This window comes from Argopecten irradians, chromosome 10 (genome assembly GCF_041381155.1).
Source record: "Argopecten irradians isolate NY chromosome 10, Ai_NY, whole genome shotgun sequence".
Classification (NCBI taxonomy): domain Eukaryota; kingdom Metazoa; phylum Mollusca; class Bivalvia; order Pectinida; family Pectinidae; genus Argopecten; species Argopecten irradians.
This window is the reverse complement of record NC_091143.1, coordinates 13,802,020-13,823,741: the sequence shown is the minus strand read 5'-3', so window position 1 is coordinate 13,823,741 and position 21,722 is coordinate 13,802,020. Positions and strand designations below refer to the sequence as shown.

At 36.3% G+C, this 21,722-nt stretch overlaps 1 protein-coding gene across 1 annotated transcript in view; it reads right to left on the bottom strand.

The window, feature by feature from the left end:
- Positions 1 to 4,354: 4,354 nt before the first annotated feature.
- LOC138333173 (nuclear cap-binding protein subunit 1-like) overlaps positions 4,355 to 21,722 on the bottom strand; it is a 30,380-nt gene continuing 13,012 nt past the window's right edge. Inside the window, 15 exon segments of the mRNA XM_069281354.1 lie at positions 4,355 to 5,668; positions 6,519 to 6,632; positions 8,832 to 8,966; positions 12,265 to 12,379; positions 12,945 to 13,048; positions 13,650 to 13,743; positions 14,996 to 15,095; positions 15,592 to 15,815; positions 17,803 to 17,940; positions 18,323 to 18,387; positions 19,421 to 19,531; positions 19,829 to 19,892; positions 20,180 to 20,277; positions 20,935 to 21,150; positions 21,423 to 21,492. Coding sequence (XP_069137455.1) covers positions 5,555 to 5,668; positions 6,519 to 6,632; positions 8,832 to 8,966; positions 12,265 to 12,379; positions 12,945 to 13,048; positions 13,650 to 13,743; positions 14,996 to 15,095; positions 15,592 to 15,815; positions 17,803 to 17,940; positions 18,323 to 18,387; positions 19,421 to 19,531; positions 19,829 to 19,892; positions 20,180 to 20,277; positions 20,935 to 21,150; positions 21,423 to 21,492 — 1,762 coding nt within the window. The 3' untranslated portion in view covers positions 4,355 to 5,554.

Sequence of the window (21,722 nt, the reverse complement as noted above, 5' to 3'; positions counted from 1 at the left end):
CATACAATTACAACGTACATGGACTGTATCAAAGTAATCTTGCTATTACAGGAAATATATTCAAGGCATTGAGAGGAAGAGAATTGTTGATCCCATCAAATTCTTTCAACATAGTGTCAAGATCATGTTCAGATGAAAAGAAATCAACTCGTCGAAAGGGGAGGACACCTGCAGGAAAATTTGATGACAAATGGGAAACAGAGGTGGAGGAAACAGTATCCCCATATGTGGAACAGGAACCACTAGAGCGTTTTCCTGATGATACTAATCCAAAAACTGGCGAGATCGGTGGACCAAGAGGACCAGAACCAACGCGTTATGGAGACTGGGAGAGAAAAGGAAGATGTTCTGACTTTTGAGATGTGTATACATGTAACATCTCAAATGTTATGTGTTTAATTTACACTGTGTGTATATATCATTGTTTCTTGTTAGATACAAATAAATACTGGATTGTTAGATACATTGATTTGAGTAGTAATTTTGCTAAACAAAAACATTTAATTGAAACACCATGCTAATTACCTTGGTCTTTTAAACAAATGAATAATTTATCTACCCGTAGCTATCTGTTTTGAGGCAATATGACAAAATGGTGACAAATTTAAAGTTGCGGAAAGAAACTACTCTATTGACATGATATTGATATAACATGCATGCATGATGAAACGGATTGTTATGTATAGATAAATTATTTATTTGTTGAAAAGACTGGTAAGCAACGTAACGCTTCTCGGTGGAAGCGTTACGTTACCAAACTGTGTTGGTGAATTCCACGTTTTCATATAGCAATTTACTAATAGAACAAGTCCCATGGGCCTTAATGGTCATCTGACTATTGGCACAGTACATCATGGTCAAAGTATACAGTAGTGGGTTAATACAGGTTTCATTGGTTTTTATGTGTTTTATTAGTTCAAGGTGCTATTAACCACAGGGACCTGGCACGAAATTTTTTAACCAATAGTATACATATATATATATTATAGTATCAAGGGTATGAACTCGGTGGTCGAAAAAAACGGACCTATTTTTTTAAAACCTTGATTATTTTAATAAATGGGTTCTATACAACATTGACGGATATCTTACCTTAAAGAGAAATAATTTCTATTTCCATTGAGTGCTTGATGAATAAAATTGGCCAAGTATTGACGAAGTTATGGCTTGATGAATCGGTAAATTTACGAAAAAATTGCTAGGTAGACATTTCCCTGTCCGGTCGAAATGTCGTCTCGGCTCTAATGGGTACCTCAAAAACCAAGCCAAAATCACAAAATCTACGCTTGTGGTGGTAAACAGTACCCATAACTGTATTCATCCACAATCTCCTTTGGAGGTGTCATGACCCGTACTTTGTAAAAACTCCATTTAAACATCGTGTAGCTCTGTTACATTAACCGTCACCGCCATGTTCATTTGTTTTTCGGAACGCTTCTCGAGTTTACCCACAAGCACAACACTACATAATTTGCATAATGTAGTCAAGATATGTAAAGTCGAGGAGCGTTCCGAGAGAAAAATGAACATGGCGGTGACGGTTAAAGTAAGTGAGCTACACGATGTTTAAATGGAGTTTCTACAAAGTACGGGTCATGACACCTCCAAAGGAGATTGTGGATGAACACAGTTATGGGTACTGTTTACCACCACAAGCGTAGATTTTGTGATTTTGGCTTGGTTTTTGAGGTACCCATTAGAGCCGAGACGACATTTCGACCGGACAGGGAAATGTCTACCTAGCATATTTGACGTAAATTTCCTGATTCATCAAGCCATAACTTCGTCAATACTTGGCCAATTTTGTTCATCAAGCACTCAATGGAAAGATAAATTATTTCTCTTTAATGTAAGATATCCGTCAATGTTGTATAGAACCAATTTATTAAAATAATCACGGTTTTAAAAAAATAGGTCCGTTTTTTTCGACCGCCGAGTTCATACCCTTGATACTATAATATATATATATGTATACTGTTAGTTTCAAAAAAATCGTGCCAGGTCCCTGTGCTATTAACTGCCAGGGTCATGTAAGGATGTGCCAGGTTTGTTTGTGGAGGAAAGCCAGAGTACCCAGAGAAAAACCACTGACCAGTGGTCAGTACCTGGCAACTGCCCCACATGGGATTAAAACTCGCAACCCAGAGGTGGAGGGCTTGTGGTATAGTACGTGGACATCTTAACCACTCGGTGGTCACTGCGGCCCATGGATTAATGCCAAAGAATCAAATTAGCAGAAAATGCTCATTTCTTTGGCTACAAACAAACTTTACAGTGTTTAATCCAGCATATAGTGACTTCGTTTTAAGATATTCACATATATAAATGACCTTTCTGTGACCTTGTAGAGAAGCTCTTCATTCCTGCAGATATTTGCTAATTTGACCACTGTGACCTTGAATAGAAGTCAAGGTCATTCCTTTGAATAAACCTAGCCTTTCATCCCAGGATACTACATTCCTTATATCAGGTCTCTAGACCTATTTGTTAATGACAACGTTTAAAATACATTACATTTATTTACATTGTAGCCTATTTGAACCTTTGATGGACCAAGGTGATCTAACTAGCTTTGGCACCCACCATAGCATGATCTATGTCATTAGTCATCACGTTAAGTCTAATAAGCAGCAACACACTCAATTGTCAAATTCAATATGGCTACTGTTGGCCATCTTATTTACCGATAAGTCCCAAAATGCAATATAGGTATGTAATACTAGAATACGAGGAGAATCCATGCATCGAATTTGAAAAAAGTTTATTTCAGTACATTCTGAAAACTGGCAGTAATAAAGTTCAATTATCAAAATCCAAAATGATGACCAGTCAATCATCTTGTTGTCCAATTGGTCTTACAATATGCACAACAAGTGCCTGTGTGGGGTGGGGGTTGGGGGTGGGGGTGGGGCGTTTATAATATACCATTATGGCCCTCGACTGTGGATGGATACATCTAGAATCGTCTCCCTAGAAGGAGTTTTTTCCTGACACAGGGATAAACATGTATATATATATCTATATATTTTGTTTTTAATTTTCTGATTCGTCTTCTAAGTTAAAAGTACCCCATACATACAGATAGAACCAGATATACACTGAACATAATTCCAAACAAATAAGTATAAAAAAATGTTTCCTTTAAAATCATTTAGATTTATTCACAATTCATAAATTTATATCATATTTATTACAAAATAAAGACAACAATCGCTGTGCGATGTATACAGAGTAAATGTGAACAGGTAATGAAATGGCTCATTCATAAACAAAGTATTGTCCCTTTATATATCAAAACCAATTTGACCAATCAAATTGTCCATAAGAGAAGTGAATGAGCTAAGGCTCAGTCAAGCTTTTTTTTTTTTGTTATAAAACACTGTAACTTGTTTTTGTTTAATGCTTAAACTGTCCCATGAGTTAAAAAATATCAACACAAATATCGGTTTTTGCTCTGCCAATCAGCAGCCCATTGCAGTCAGTCAAGTGAAAATTAATACACCAAATTGATAGTCACTTGCATTGCTCACTTTTCATTCCGTGGTCCTGAAAACATTGTGATAAAAAACAAGAAAATAGTTGGGTGGACGAACAAACCTGCCCATTACACAATGTACCTTAGACACTTTAAAACATCCTGGATATTAACCTATGGTTATACAGGTCAACAACGACAGAGCTACCTAGATCTCAGTCAATGACATCTTGTTTTCTTGTCCTTTTATAAGCGCATAAATACAGCAATAAGATTGTTACAATTCTAAAGTTTTAGAATTGAATATCTATACACATAGTGTATTCTGGACAAAGTATCATTAGTTATGAGTTTTAGTGTAAAATGTACATGATATAACAATAGAATATTGTACAATAATGTCATTATGCCATTTGAAACTAATCTTCACTTGCACTCTTTCTGTACTAACCTACAACCATAAAAGGAAATGTGGAGATATCAATAAATGATCAATGACCATATACTAACTCAACATTATATATTGACTGAATCTATGATTTTTTTCTCTCTCGATGAAATGTAGATTTGAATGGCAACTTGGTCCAGCCAAATCTTGCATAATAAATGTATTGTTATATACAGTAAAACATGTTTATAACAAACATGCTTACAACAAATTCATTGTTATAACGTAGTAATAAAAGTAAAATGAACTATGCTTATAACAAAGTGATTTCGTAGGTTCCCAGAAGTTCCCAAAGTTTTCTCTCATACCTACACATGTAACACTGGCTGGTCTATGGCAATACACTCATGTCGCCTGAGGCTGTATTGCAAATCAATAGGCTGGATTTACTTTTAAAATTCCCCCCCCCCCCCCCCCCCAGAAATCTAGGCTGGATTTACTTTTAAAAGTTACAAGAACTCATTTCTCTCATACCTACACGTGTAATACTGGCTGGTCTAGGGCAACACACTCATGTTTCCCGAGGCTGTATTTCATGACTACCCATGCAATAAAGCCAAATGATGTCAAAGCGTCAACAAGATTATTACCTTTTAGGTACAAATTTTAACATTTAGCTCCAGAAACTAGACTGGATTGACTTTAAAAGTTACAAACAACAGGAATTGAGTTGAAAATATCAAGCAGTTTTCATGTATTGGGAACTGCCTTGTAGTCCCATTTTCTTTCGAATTGATTTCAAAATGGCAGAAAATCATAATACTAAAATTGCAATTAAACGTCGAGGTATGAAAGGAAAATATTCTTTCATACGTGGATATGAAGGATAGGGATATTTTATCATCAGGATCACAAAATGTTGTAAAACCCTCGGCAAGCCTCGGGTTATCATTTTGTGGCCCTCGGGTAGAATATATACCTATCATTCATATCCACATATGAAAGAGTCTTATATCATTGTACAGTAAACATGGTTATAACACATCTCTTGGAAATGATGAAATTAAGTAATATTATAGTACATAATACACATATTACAAACATCTAATAGGAACCTTTGACGGAGAGTGAAAGTGTGTGTTATAACCATGAATTGGTAGTAAACTTGTTTGTTATGAACATGTTTTACTATACAGTACATACACAAGACTTGAGAAAATTTTCTTTTATAAATTGCTTTTGAAAAAGAAATTGATGATATGAAAAATTGATAGGTGACGATGCTTCAAATATTGTGTAATAAACGGTGCCACTAAATATGTAACCTTTACATAAACAAAATGTTTTTAACATACAGAATAATTTATACCTAACGAAGAATCATACCTCTTAAATGATAAGTCATTATTAGGAAGACTGTTTTTGAATGTTCAAAACCATGTCTAATGAAAGGCCAATGTAAGGTTTCTGAATGTATTAAATCATTCGTGAGTGAAGTTCTGGGTTTCAAGTCCTTTGGAAGAATCTCCAACACTCCAAGCTGCACTTGTGAGGTGGCCTATGTGGTCCTGATGTTTCCTGTGATGAACCGTACAAAGTGGTTCTGATATTTCATTTGATGAACTGGCTTATTTGGTCCTGATGTTTCTTGCGATAAGCCAACATTGATACTAGCACAGAAGTAAGAAGTCTCAAGACCTGAGAGCACAGAACTGCTGGAATATCTCCAGAATGTGGAAGTCAATGTCACTAGTAAATAGAAGGCTCTCCAGAGTACTGATGTACCGGTACACAAGCTCGTGGTGCTGCAATGACACAGAATACAAATGACCTTGACAAGCATATCCAAGGGTAATCTTTGTACAACAACTAAAACATTACTACAGTGTACCATAACCTCTGCTCAATTTATTGATAATGTGACCATAAAGAATCTTTTTCAGTTTCATTGCGGCATTATTTATTGTTTTGAGACCAGGAAAGAGTTCTTAGCACAAAACAAATTCCAGAAAAGTAATGATATAGATTATAAAGCCTATCAGTAGATTTCTGACAGTGTTAATAGATATTGATAGTTTCCTGGGTATAGTGCGGTCAATTTAATTAATTTATGAATTTTAAGGAATAATATTTGAAGAACTTCAGGTAAATCAGAGCCTAACTCAATTTGCCCTCTTCTACTTCCAGAATATAACTTCCGTTCACTCGATTGTAGCTCTTCTACTTCTGGAAGCTCTTCCGTCGATAGGCTGGAAGATCTTCTGAGAAGACTTCTCTTCTTAAAAGATCGCAAATCGAGTTGAGCTCTGACTTTTTCATGGTATTCATTATGGAAGGATTGTACTTTTCACAGTTCAGGAACAATGTAATGTTTTCCATTTAGTTTCAAACACAATAATGCCCCTTTAATATTAAGACTCTCTACAGACAATACTAGGCGACTCTCCAGAGAATATCTAAGCCTTTTGTTTAAACCTATCACACAGCTTGGCTGTTTTTGTTGTGGTGATTTCCTTTGATTTATAAAAACCTGATGGGTTCTCAGGGGGGGGGGGGATTCTACACAGTAACTAAACCCATCACCTTACAAGTCTAGTCAAACATGGATAGGAAAGTGTGACTGGACTACTTTGTCCTAACAGCTACTCGACTTACCAAGAGGAATATCTGCTGCAGTCTCTCTATAACCCATTTGTACCAGGGTGTATTGTAGTCTACCCCACTCCCCTCACATTTGGCCAAATGGTCGGTCAGGATCATGATGAATCTCTGTAATCAAAGTAATAAAGATTCCAAAGTCATATTACATATAGCAAGAGGCCCAGAGGGCCTGTATCGCTCACCTGGTTTGTAATGCCAAGTAATGTTCTGAATGCAGGTTCATTGTTTCTTTTCTGAAGGAATTTTAAGTCCCCTATTGGGCCCCACCCTTCCTGCCCCCCGGGACCAGTGCCAAAATTTATACAAGTTCTGTTCCCCTTCCCCCAAGGATGTTTGTGGCCAAATTTGGTTACATTCCATTCAGAACTCTATGACTAGTAGCGATTTAAAGGATTTACCTCTATTTCCCTTATTGGCCCTGCCCCTCCTGCCCCCGGGGGGTCAGAGCCAAAATTTATACAAGTTCTGTTCCGCTTCTAAAAAGGATGTTTGTGGCCAAATTTGGTTACAATCCATGCAGAACTCTAGGACAAGTACCGATTTATAGGATTTACCTATAATTCCCCTATTGGGCCCCGCCCCTCCTGACCCCCGGGACCAGTGCCAAAATTTATACAAACTCAGTTCTTATTCTCCCAAGGATATTTCTGGCCAAATTTGGTTCCATTCCATGCAGAACTCTATGACTAGTAGCGATTTAAAGGATTTAACTCTATTTCCCCTATTGGGCCCCACCCCTCCAGCCCCCAGGGGGCCAGAGCCAAAATTTATACAAACTCAGTTCTTATTCTCCCAAGGATATTTCTGGCCAAATTTGGTTCCATTCCATGCAGAACTCTATGACTAGTAGCGATTTAAAGGATTTAACTCTATTTCCCCTATTGGGCCCCACCCCTCCAGCCCCCAGGGGGCCAGAGCCAAAATTTATACAAGTTCTGTTCCCCTTCCCCCAAGGATGTTTGTGGCCAAATTTGTTTACAATCCATGCAGAACTCTATGACTAGTAGCGATTTAAAGGATTTACCTGTATTTCCCCTATTGGGCCCCACCCCTCCTGCCTCCGGGGGGTCAGAGCCAAAATTTATACAAATTCTGTTCCCATTTCCCCAAGGATGTTTGTGGCCAAATTTGGTTACAATCCATGCAGAACTCTATGACTAGTAGCGATTTAAAGGATTTACCTCTATTTCCCCTATTGGGCCCCGCCCCTCCTGCCCCCCGGGGACCAGAGCCAAAATTTATACAAGTTCTGTTCCCCTTCCCCCAAGGATGTTTGTGGCCAAATTTGGTTACATTCCATTCAGAACTCTATGACTAGTAGCGATTTATAGGAATTACCTCTATTTCCCCTATTGGGCCCCGCCCCTACTGCCCCTGGGGGATCAGAGCCAAAATTTATACAAGTTCTGTTCCCCTTCCCCCAAGGATGTTTGTGGCTGATTTTGGTTACAATCCATGCAGAACTCTAGGACAAGTAGCGATTTAAAGGATTTACCTCTATTACCCCTATTGGGCCCCGCCCCTCCTGCCCCAGGGGGACCAGAGCCAAAATTTATACAAGTTCTGTTCCCCTCCCCCAAGGATGTTTGTGGCCAAATTTGGTTACAATCCATGCAGAACTCTAGGACAAGTAGCGATTTAAAGGATTTACCTCTATTTCCCCTATTGGGCCCCGCCCCTCCTGCCCCTGGGGGGTCAGAGCCAAAATTTATACAAGTTCTGTTTCCCCTCCCCCAAGGATGCTTGTGGCCAAATTTGGTTACAATCCATGCAGAACTCTATGACTAGTAGCGATTTAAAGGAAATGTTGACGGACGGACGGACGGACGGACGACGGACGGACGACGACGGACGGACGACGGACGCCGCGCCATGACATAAGCTCACCGGCCCTTCGGGCCAGGTGAGCTAATAATGGTTAACAAACCAGCCAAATAGGATAAATATGCTTATTAAGTTGATACTATTATCGGTTCTTATTTCTCCCAAGACATCTTTCTTTTTAAAACACAAGATTCATTAGAAACTTGAAATAAGATAGTGAACATTTAATCATCCAAATCCATTCTTGACCTGCTCAACTTCATTTTGATGATATCTTTATAGTAGATGGGAAAGGGAAATACACACAGGCATGATAATTATGATTTAAGTTTTATATTTGGAAGTGTGTAACATACATGTAGCATATTCCAATTATCAATTTTCCAAAATTTACCACAAACTCTGGTGTCTATCAGTTGTAAAAAACTGATTTATCTTTATTTTCTTAAGAAAAAGTTACTGCTGAAAGAAGTCTTTCATTACCTGGAATATAATAAGGAAAAGTCGTTTCTGTTGGTTCTGAGCTGTTTCCATCCTTTCTTCCATTCTTTCTATCATTTCATCTGTTGGCACATCATCTTCATTGTAATCTTCATCAAAATCTAGACCGTCTGCTCTCTGTAAGATAACAGATAATAACATTTTAAAATGTGTTTTACACACCACACTTAGTTATATGTCACAACAAAGCGGTACATGTATCGAGACAGTTCATAACCGTAATGGAGTTATATGTCACAACAAAGCAGTACATGTATCGAGACAGTTCATAACCGTAATGGAGTTATATGTCACAACAAAGCGGTACATGTATCGAGACAGTTCATAACCGTAATGGAGTTATATGTCACAACAAAGCGGTACATGTATCGAGACAGTTCATAACCGTAATGGAGTTATATGTCACAACAAAGTGGTACATGTATCGAGACAGTTCATAACCGTAATGGAGTTATATGTCACAACAAAGCGGTACATGTATCGAGACAGTTCATAACCGTAATGGAGTTATATGTCACAACAAAGTGGTACATGTATTGAGACAGTTCATAACCATAATGGAGTAATATGTCACAACAAAGTGGTACATGTATCGAGACAGTTCATATCCGTAATGGAGTTATATGTCACAACAAAGCGGTACATGTATCGAGACAGTTCATAACCGTAAATGGAGTTATATGTCACAACAAAGCGGTACATGTATCGAGACAGTTCATAACCGTAATGGAGTTATATGTCACAACAAAGTGGTACATGTATCGAGACAGTTCATAACCGTAATGGAGTTATATGTCACAACAAAGTGGTACATGTATCGAGACAGTTCATAACCGTAATGGAGTTATATGTCACAACAAAGCGGTACATGTATCAAACAGTTCATAACCGTAATGGAGTTATATGTCACAACAAAGTGGTACATGTATCGAGACAGTTCATAACCGTAATGGATTTATATGTCACAACAAAGTGGTACATGTATCAAGACAGTTCATAAACCGTAATGGAGTTATATGTCACAACAAAGCGGTACATGTATCGAGACAGTTCATAACCGTAATGGAGTTATATGTCACAACAAAGTGGTACATGTATTGAGACAGTTCATAACCGTAATGGAGTAATATGTCACAACAAAGTGGTACATGTATCGAGACAGTTCATAACCGTAATGGAGTTATATGTCACAACAAAGCGGTACATGTATCGAGACAGTTCATAACCGTAATGGAGTTATATGTCACAACAAAGCGGTACATGTATCGAGAAAGTTCATAACCGTAATGGAGTTATATGTCACAACAAAGCAGTACATGTATCGAGACAGTTCATAACCGTAATGGAGTTATATGTCACAACAAAGCGGTACATGTATCGAGACAGTTCATAACCGTAATGGATTTATATGTCACAACAAAGTGGTACATGTATCGAGACAGTTCATAACCGTAATGGAGTTATATGTCACAACAAAGTGGTACATGTATCGAGACAGTTCATAACCGTAATGGAGTTATATGTCACAACAAAGTGGTACATGTATCGAGACAGTTCATAACCGTAATGGATTTATATGTCACAACAAAGTGGTACATGTATCGAGACAGTTCATAACCGTAATGGAGTTATATGTCACAACAAAGCGGTACATGTATCGAGACAGTTCATAACCGTAATGGAGTTATATGTCACAACAAAGTGGTACATGTATTGAGACAGTTCATAACTGTAATGGAGTAATATGTCACAACAAAGTGTTACATGTATCGAGACAGTTCATATCCGTAATGGAGTTATATGTCACAACAAAGCGGTACATGTATCGAGACAGTTCATAACCGTAATGGAGTTATATGTCACAACAAAGCGGTACATGTATCGAGACAGTTCATAACCGTAATGGAGTTATATGTCACAACAAAGTGGTACATGTATCGAGACAGTTCATAACCGTAATGGAGTTATATGTCACAACAAAGTGGTACATGTATCGAGACAGTTCATAACCGTAATGGAGTTATATGTCACAACAAAGCGGTACATGTATCGAGACAGTTCATAACCGTAATGGAGTTATATGTCACAACAAAGTGGTACATGTATCGAGACAGTTCATAACCGTAATGGAGTTATATGTCACAACAAAGTGGTACATGTATCGAGACAGTTCATAACCGTAATGGATTTATATGTCACAACAAAGTGGTACATGTATCAAGACAGTTCATAACCGTAATGGAGTTATATGTCACAACAAAGCGGTACATGTATCGAGACAGTTCATAACCGTAATGGAGTTATATGTCACAACAAAGTGGTACATGTATTGAGACAGTTCATAACCGTAATGGAGTAATATGTCACAACAAAGTGGTACATGTATCGAGACAGTTCATATCCGTAATGGAGTTATATGTCACAACAAAGCGGTACATGTATCGAGACAGTTCATAACCGTAATGGAGTTATATGTCACAACAAAGCGGTACATGTATCGAGACAGTTCATAACCGTAATGGAGTTATATGTCACAACAAAGCGGTACATGTATCGAGACAGTTCATAACCGTAATGGAGTTATATGTCACAACAAAGCGGTACATGTATCGAGACAGTTCATAACCGTAATGGAGTTATATGTCACAACAAAGTGGTACATGTATCGAGACAGTTCATAACCGTAATGGAGTTATATGTCACAACAAAGTGGTACATGTATCGAGACAGTTCATAACCGTAATGGAGTTATATGTCACAACAAAGCGGTACATGTATCGAGACAGTTCATAACCGTAATGGAAGTGTATAGAACTAGCACAATAAACCAGAATATTTCTTTTGTTATGTCCCTTTTAGAATTTCACTGACACCAACAATATCTTTACAAAGTCGTTCCATAATGATTCTACATGTACAGTGGGACCTCAATAATCCAAACACTTGTGTTCCTGGCTCAAATCATCCCGACTGCTTATTTTGCAGACTGCCAGATTCAGTTTACAAAGTCAATAATCAAATATGTTTCCTGATATTTTTGTTTGGATTATGAGTTTTCTGATTTATCTGTGTCCAGATTTTCACAAGTCCATTGTAATTACATCTAAGATACATGTATAGTAAACTAAAAATGATTTCAAGTACAATCAACATACTTCATTTTCGACACAACCCAATTTCAGAGCAAAATCAATTTTGAACAGATAATGGCAGAAATGACTTTGTACAATCTTAATAATTGATGTCAATTAGCGCAAAATAGTACTTTAGCCCAAAATGTCTAGCACAGAAAGGAAAGTGATAAAATCAAGCCCAAAATGTCTAGCACAGAAAGGAAAGTGATAAAATATGATTAAGTTTTATGTATGGCTAGTATATGAATGTTTACAGAAAGTGTGTATGAGAAATGTCCGACCTTGCGTTTGAAAGCTTCCAGTTTGTCCTTGGCTTCTTCCACATCCTTCTGTAACTTGTCCACATGTTTACTCATCTTACGTATTGTACTGTGCATCATCTCCCACACATAGAACCTATAAACATTATGGAAATTTCTACAATGCTAAAACAACTAAGCAAGTTATTTTTCAGAAATAATACATTATTTTGAAAGTTTTAAAGCATTAATGATTCAAACTCTACACCTACCAGCCACTGTGATTACTGTACACATACTTTCCTTTGCGACAATTAAATTTCCCAATTTCCATTTCACTTGAAGTTTACGAAGATTAACATTTGCAGATTAAAAAAAAAAAATGATGGAATTATCCGATATATAAATGATGTAGATCTTAATTTGCGGAGATAAATTTTTAGGAATTTACTTGGATCATGAAATTCACGAAAGAATATCACATACGAAACAAAGTTGGTTTTGACTGAAGTTCAAATATATGAGCAAAATAACCCTTATTCAATTTTTTTATGTCTGTCTACAAATGTAGTTGTCTTGAGTTAAAATGTTATATCTTTTCCATCTTGCTTCTTACTAGCTTTAAGAGCTAGGCAAGCTATCGAAATTACCAATGGCTTCTATAGAATTTTGTTATATAATAATATAGAGCATAATATGGATTCTTGTGAATATGATCGTACTTTGTGAATTCTGGCTGCATTTCACTGGAGAACAACCAGTTTGCGACGGAGGATGGTTCTACAATCTGTGTCTTCAGGAGCTTGTCAACAAGGACCACCATCATCTACAACAATGGTTAATAAGTAAAATTGTTATTATAGATAGTGAACAATGACATAAAGTCGGTTAATTAGACAGGAATACCGAAACCAACCCCCCAACCCCCCCCCTAGCATCATATTTTTTTTTTACCAGTAGCAGCAGCCAGAGATTTTTCTGTGGTACGAGATATGCCTGTCCAACTGACAGCTCTGTGATTAATTTTCTCCCGTAGTGTAATTTCAGTTGTTTAGAAGTAATTTCATAGCCCGTCAGGATAGGGATGTTGCATAAAAATTGATGACCTTGTAATTCTTCACAATTAATAGACAAGGGACACTGCATGTAATGATGACATCTCGTCATTGTCCAGTGTATGGGAGCTATCTTTTCCCTTCCCTGGTAAAATATTTTTATTTTCCCTAGCAACCACAGGATAACCTTGTTTATATTTATATGTATGGGAGTATGTGTCACCTCTATATGACAGACGGTACACAATGACTTTTAGAACAAGTACACACCAGACACTGTAAAATAAAACATGACGTTATTAGTACAGACCCAGTACTAATACAATTTTTCTCTCCTGATATTATATATATATATGTTCATGGCATCTTTACCTGTTGGTGTGAGCGCCAAACTTCGTACATTGTCCGTAATAACCAGATCTGGCCCTCTTCTGTGTCAGCTAACATCTTGAGCAGGTTGTGAAATCTAAGATAAAGTTAAAAGTGATTGCTATTAATAGCTTTATATTTTCACTGCAGTGAGCATTTTCATAAAATTGACAGAGTCAAATATAAAAAAAATTTTTTGCAGTTTAGCTAAAGTAATGTTTATATGGCTAAGAACTTAACACAAATGAATCTCCATTGCTCATCCAACATTCACATGTTTGATTCTATTCATTTCCGATAATGAAGAACCTAAATACACCACTTGACCCCTATGACCTTGTTTAAAGTTTGTTTTGTTCTCTTTAAACTTGGTCATATCACAGCTTCAGGAAATGATACCTAAACAAATTAAAACCCACTTACATGGTCAAGGTTTTCTTTTCATTTAATATTAATCTAGTAGGATTTTTTCCAGTGAACATGCCTAAGTCTCATCATCAGAAAAAAAACATCAGTGTCATAATATGACAAGCTCCAGATCAGAAAAACTCATCATATGGAGCTTACTATATAATAGTCACTTGGCAAAAATTACTTGGATCTGACTAAAGACAAGACTTACTTAGCTATGGCTACTAAGGAATGTATAAATGTCTTGGATCTGACAAAAGACAAGAGTTACTTAGCTATGGCTAATAAGGAATGTATAAATGACTTGGATCTGACTAAGGACAAGACTAACTTAGCTATGGCTACTAAGGAATGTATAAATGTCTTGGATCTGACAAAGGACAAGACTTACTTAGCTAATGCTACTAAGGAATGTATAGATGACTTGGATCTGACTAAGGACAAGACTTACTTAGCTATGCTACTAAGGAATGTATAAATGTCTTGGATCTGACTAAGGACAAGACTTACTTAGCTAATGCTACTAAGGAATGTATAGATGACTTGGATCTGACTAAGGACAAGACTTACTTACTTACTTAGCTAATGCTACTAAGGAATGTATAAATGTCTTGGATCTGACTAAGGACAAGACTTACTTAGCTATGGCTACTAAGGAATGTATAAATGTCTTGGATCTGACTAAGGACAAGACTTACTCAGCTAATGCTACTAAGGAATGTATAGATGACTTGGATCTGACTAAGGACAAGACTTACTAACCTATGGCTGCAAAGGAATGACTAAATGACTTGGATCTGACTAAGGACAAGACTTACTAACCTATGGCTGCAAAGGAATGACTAAATGACTTGGATCTGACTAAGGACAAGACTTACTAACCTATGGCTGCAAAGGAATGACTAGATGACTTGGATCTGACTAAGGACAAGACTTACTAACCTATGGCTGCAAATGAGTGACTAAATGACTTGCAGCCAAGATGAAGTAAGACAGAGACAAAGACATCAATCCGTAGAGGATGATAAGTAGGATCACCTGGAAAACAAACAGAAGACGACGTAAAGATAATTATCTTCTACTGGTAATTACATCAACTGTGGCCCTGTTATTCAGTGAGGTAATACTACCATCCAACTATATTCCACATCAGAGTAGCATCTTTATAATTTCAAACAGAAAAATGTTGAAATAATTGAAATTTTATGGAGAAAATTTTCACTTTGTGTTCCAGCATTTTTTGCAAGGTTTATCTTAACCAAATAATCAGGAATCAAGGTTTTTTCTTCATCACAACTAAATTTCATCCAAATCATCAAGATGTCAAAATCAGACATTAAAACATTTTTTTATACAACTATATTTCTTATAATTTTGACAGCCTAAAACATTTATGTTTATACAACATCTGAATTACATCATTTTTTCAAATTAATCCCATTACACATAGTTCAAGTAATGGCTCAAATATTAAATAAAGCATTTTTTTTTCAATTTCTGTACCTATTGTGGAAGTATTAAAATGACCACTCACTCTCCTCATCGCTAAGAGGATTGGGGAGGTCCTTGAGTAGCACCATTGCTTCCTCGGGAGTACAGCGGCTCTTGATAGCCTGAATTAGTTGATGGGCAGTCATAGTCCCAGGTAGCGCCCCAGATCCTTCCTTCTCGTATTTGAATTCAGACTCGGGTTTTAGTGGCATGAGAGGCATAAAAATCTCTGGTACGGTCTCTGTAATCCTCTGGTGATAGGAAAGTCTGGAATAAAAAAATAACTTTCTTGTTACACAAAGATGTTTTCTAGAACATGCAAATCATTAATTATGTAAATCTATCTTTTTTTGACTCTTATCTCCGGCCTAGGAATACAGTTCATGGGGTTGGTCCCAACACCTCGGGAAAGAGTTTTGACTGTTGACTGAAAAGGCATGAAACAACTGTAAACCATTGCGTTCCAAGACCAAACCATCCAAATTGCTAATTTTCCAGATTGTGCATTCTGATTACTTACTCATTAATCAAATCGGTTTCATTTTTTGATTGCAAGATTTTCAGACTATTGGTTTTAACATTACCTTGAGTCCACTGACCTCAATGTATAGAACCATATTCTTATAATTTATGGTGCAATTCTCGACAATATACCATTCATCTCATAAAATTACAGCAACGTAATTTATGTGCTGTATCATCAGAAACCTAATAGTCACCCGTCTAACACTATATGTGCTGTATCATCAGAAACCTAATAGTCACCACTCTAACACTATATGTGCTGTATCATCAGAAACCCAATAGTCACTACTCTAACACTTATATGTGCTGTATCATCAGAAACCTAATAGTCATCAGAAACCCAATAGTCACTACTCTAACACTATATGTGCTGTATCATCAGAAACCCAATAGTCACCACTCTAACACTATATGTGCTGTATCATCAGAAACCCAATAGTCACCACTCTAACACTATATGTGCTGTATCATCAGAAACCTAATAGTCACTACTCTAACACTATATGTGCTGTATCATCAGAAACCAAATAGTCACCACTTAACATAACACTCTAACACTATATGTGCTGTATCATCAGAAACCCAATAGTCACTACTCTAACACTATATGTGCTGTATCATCAGAAACCCAATAGTCACCACTCTAACACTATATGTGCTGTATCATCAGAAACCCAATAGTCACCACTCTAACACTATATATGTGTTGTATCATCAGAAACCCAATAGTCACTACTCTAACTCTAACATATATTATGTGCTGTATCATCAGAAATCCAATAGTCATCACCCTAACACTATATGTGCTGTATCATCAGAAACCTTATAGTCACCACTCTAACACTATATGTGCTGTATCATCAGAAACCCAATAGTCACCACTCTAACACTATATGTGCTGTATCATCAGAAACCCAATAGTCACTACTCTAACACTATATGTGCTGTATCATCAGAAACCCAATAGTCACCACTCTAACACTATATGTGCTGTATCATCAGAAACCTAATAGTCACCACTCTAACACTATATGTGCTGTATCATCAGAAACCAAATAGTCACTACTCTAACACTATATGTGCTGTATCATCAGAAACCAAATAGTCACTACTCTAACACTATATGTGCTGTATCATCAGAAACCTAATAGTCACCACTCTAACACTATATGTGCTGTATCATCAGAAACCTAATAGTCACCACTCTAACACTATATGTGCTGTATCATCAGAAACCCAATAGTCACTACTCTAACACTATATGTGCTGTATCATCAGAAACCCAATAGTCACTACTCTAACACTATATGTGCTGTATCATCAGAAACCCAATAGTCACTACTCTAACACTATATGTGCTGTATCATCAGAAACCTAATAGTCACCACTCTAACACTATATGTGCTGTATCATCAGAAACCCAATAGTCACCACTCTAACACTATAGGCGATCTTTATACTGAGGTGGTTGCTATGGTTTTCACTGTACATGTAAAATCATGGTTTAGGTTCAAAAGATAACTCAGATGATAACACCTTTTCTTAAAGAAATTTTATAACTAAATTAACTAATGCGTCATGAGTACATTGAGAGTTGAAATATGGTTGACTTTTTTCGTCCACAACTAAGATTTTGGTTTACTAATAAGCGCACCTCTTAGTTACAGTTTTCTAAGCACCCTTGGCACTAATTACGGTGTATATGGTATGTAATTAACTATATACATACCTCAGGGCCTTATGTAGGGCCTCACAGATAAACTTGGCCTTTGGTAATTCGTGATCGGCCTCCAGACAACTGGCCCAATCATCCCAACTCCAACGGAACTGGAAGTTACTGAGATGGTACGCAAACCATGACACAAATCTGAAGAGAAGAAAAGGGTTTTTATATATATGGTAAATTATTAATGATATACAATGCACAATATTTGCAGTATCATCTTGTAGCATACAATTCCTTTCGCAAAAAGTTTTTTTTAAAAGATAACCTGTAAAATGAAATAAAAATTATTTTTAACAATATGCTTGAATACAAAAAAATCATGGTTATAACATACTTTTAATCCCTGTTTAGGTTCCTATAAGATGTTTGTAATGTTATACATTGTATGTATAATGAACCATGCCTATAACAAAGTAATTTCGTTTATTCATAACTGTGTTTTACTGTACAAAGGTAGCCAACAATCATTAGGTTTTATCCCATCTTAACCCGTTTTCTCTTGAAGCAGTTGAAATATATTTACCTTTCCATGGCAGTAGTGTTCATGGAGTCGAGACGTTCATAAATCATTTCTGTTGCCTGGGCCAGCTATTTAGAGTTAGGGAGTAATAACTGGGACAATATCTCTGTTACATCATCCATATATACTATGGTATTGCACAACAAATCTTAAAATCATAAATATTCATAACATTAATCAATAATTAATGAAAAAATATTTTGATGGCATTTCAGTAAATTTCACATTCTTCTAGATTACATAGAATTTTTTCTTTCTAGGCTAATGCATAATTTCATTGTTGAAATATAAAGGGAAATGATATGATGTAATTTTCCCTTCCTTCCATTGCACACATACACAACAGAGACCTCAATCAAGAACTGTAAAACAGGATAAAGCTACAGTAGTAGCCTTGATGGAATCTGATTCACAATATCATGTGTTTGGTACAATCCTTGTCCTTTTTGACACATATGTGATATAAGACACACATGTAATATGACACACATGTAATACGACAATATGACGCACATGTAATACGACAATATGACACACATGTAATACAACAATATGACACACATGTAATACAACAATATGACACACATGTAATACAACAATATGACACACATGTAATACAACAATATGACACACATGTAATACAACAATATGACACACATGTAATACAACAATATGACACACATGTAATACAACAATATGACACACATGTAATACGACACATATGTAATATGACACACATGTAATACAACAATATGACACACATGTAATACGACACATATGTAATATGACACACATGTAATACGACACATATGTAATATGACACACATATAATACGACACATATGTAATATGACACACATGTAATACAACAATATGACACACATGTAATACAACAATATGACACACATATAATACGACACATATGTAATATGACACACATGTAATACAACAATATGACACACATGTAATACAACAATATGACACACATGTAATACAACAATACAACACAAATGTAATATGACACATATGTAATATGACACACATGTAATATGACAATATGATACGCTTATGATACAACACACAAGTAACAGACAAAGGATACAACTTGTGGCATTGATCCGGGCTGTAGTTTACACAACTCTATAAGCAGAGAACCGTAGAAAACTTCCAAAAAAGGTGGGCGTGGCAGTTGGAGAAGCTGACCAAATATGACCTGTTAATGAATACAGAATACCATGCATGAGATTGAAATATATAGACATAGTTGATATGCTGAATTGACATATATTTGTGTATGTGTGAATTGGTATGTATTCATAAAACAAAGGTAATTACTGTATAGTTCTTTATGAAAGCTAGCACATAAACCGTATATTTCCAGCAAATCAAAAATGTACCACAAAGCTAGAATTTAAATAAGGCCAAAAAGTCATCACGTCAAAGAGAGAAAATATAAGAGCAAAGCTCAAAAAAGGCCATATACTGATTTAATGTTTCATCCGATATTTACCTCTACAATCATGTAATTCAATGGTATCTTGTTCTTGGATGGGAAACTCAGCAAAGTGGCAGCACTGAAACAAAAGGATTCTATAAGACTTGTACTTTCCATTTCAGGGAAATATACAGACAATTATTTTTTTGTGAATACGACACTTTCTCGATTGTGTGAATCAGTATAGTCAGAAAAATTTGATCTATGAAATATTTATTAAGATATTTGTGAATTACACATGAATTGTTAAATTATTAAAAGGTTTAATTCCTCACTTAAGGCCGAAACTCCAAACTTTTAACCCAATTATTTTTTTCCCATATGTGCAAGGAATCATTGTACGGGACTTGGCGAAAGAGAACTTACCAGTCCTTTCTCTCTGTGTTATATGTATGTATAATTCTGTTAAGTTGGTCCTCTATCAGGTATCGCTCGACGGAGTGACTCCCTGGTAACACTACGCCCTGTACATATTAAAGTTTGGTTTGTTAGTTAAATCTATCAAGTATTGCTCAAAGGGGATGACTTTCCTCCACCAACACCTTAACTTTCTCTCATCAAAGATATTTTAACACTATATCTGAGTGAATATCTCAAAATAAAGACTTCTTTAATTGAAAGCTAGTCCGAAATATATCTCTTTACCAAAATAGTCTATAGTCAAAAGTGTTCTAAACCAGGAATAAGGCTCTAGCTGCCATTTTTGACTTTTTACAAAGAAGAATTCCGTTAAAATGTCTGTAGTCTACACAGAAGTTAAAAAACCTTAATTGAGCTTTTTCAGTCAAAGGTATTTAGCTAAATGGAAATTGGTTTGACTACACAGAAAAACACTTTTCTAGTAATGGTGATCTTGACCTTTGACCTGAAATAAGTAAGTATGGTCAACCAAAGGAATTTCCATCACCTGCATCATGAAACATTTTCTTCACATTGACACACATATGTCACCTTGGTGTTGCAGGTGATACAAAAATTAAAATCACTAATGCATATGTAAATACTACAGGCTTTGCCATAGGCAATTAACCTTCTAGTTTTTATAAGCACATTTCTGGAAAACAACTGCAGAAGAACGACTAGATGATTAATTAGGTGCTAGCAATAAGAAACTAAGATACCTCAGGCACATCTGTATAGTCAAACATCCTGAAGATAACACTAGGGAGGGGGTACCCCTGTTCTTCGTTGTGGGAGGAGGGGATGATCTGAGGGAGGGAGTGTTGTAGTGCCTCACATAGGATACCGTCAAACGCCAGGTACGGTCGTATAATCTGTTTCTCTACCCACTTGTTGTTCCGTAGGTTCTTTATCTGGGCCCACAGACATTCAAGATACTAAAAACACAAAACAATGCAATGCTTATCTCAATATCAAACATGTGTTTAAAGGCCCACTCAATTTGCGTTCTTAGAAAGTGGTTCTAAGATGGAAGAGATTTTCAGAAGAGCTACAATTTGAGTGGTTGGAATCTACATTTTAGATCAAGTTTGGATCTAAGCTGTGATGTGTCACAGACATTTTAAGGATGATAGTTATTAGGAGAGTCCAGCAGTCTTATTCAAAATGTTAATAAGGTCTTAAATCAAATTTCAATATTTCAACCTACCTCTTCTTGTGGGTGAGGGATGTCTGTCGACCATATCCGTAAAGCAGGCACATGGATTTTCTGTCTTTTGCTGTGGTAGAACAAGCAGAGTTTTTTTTATACTATGTGTTATCAAATCAATGTTTGTCCAAAGAATCTAATAATGTATCATGTAACTGGATCATCAAGCTATTGCATTTTTGGATATTACAGAGTTACCTCCCTTGTCAATGGACATTGATTGTGACGAGCAAACCACATTTCCTTTTCTCTGAATAGTATAATTTTATGCATGCGAACACATTACACAACCAATACCAT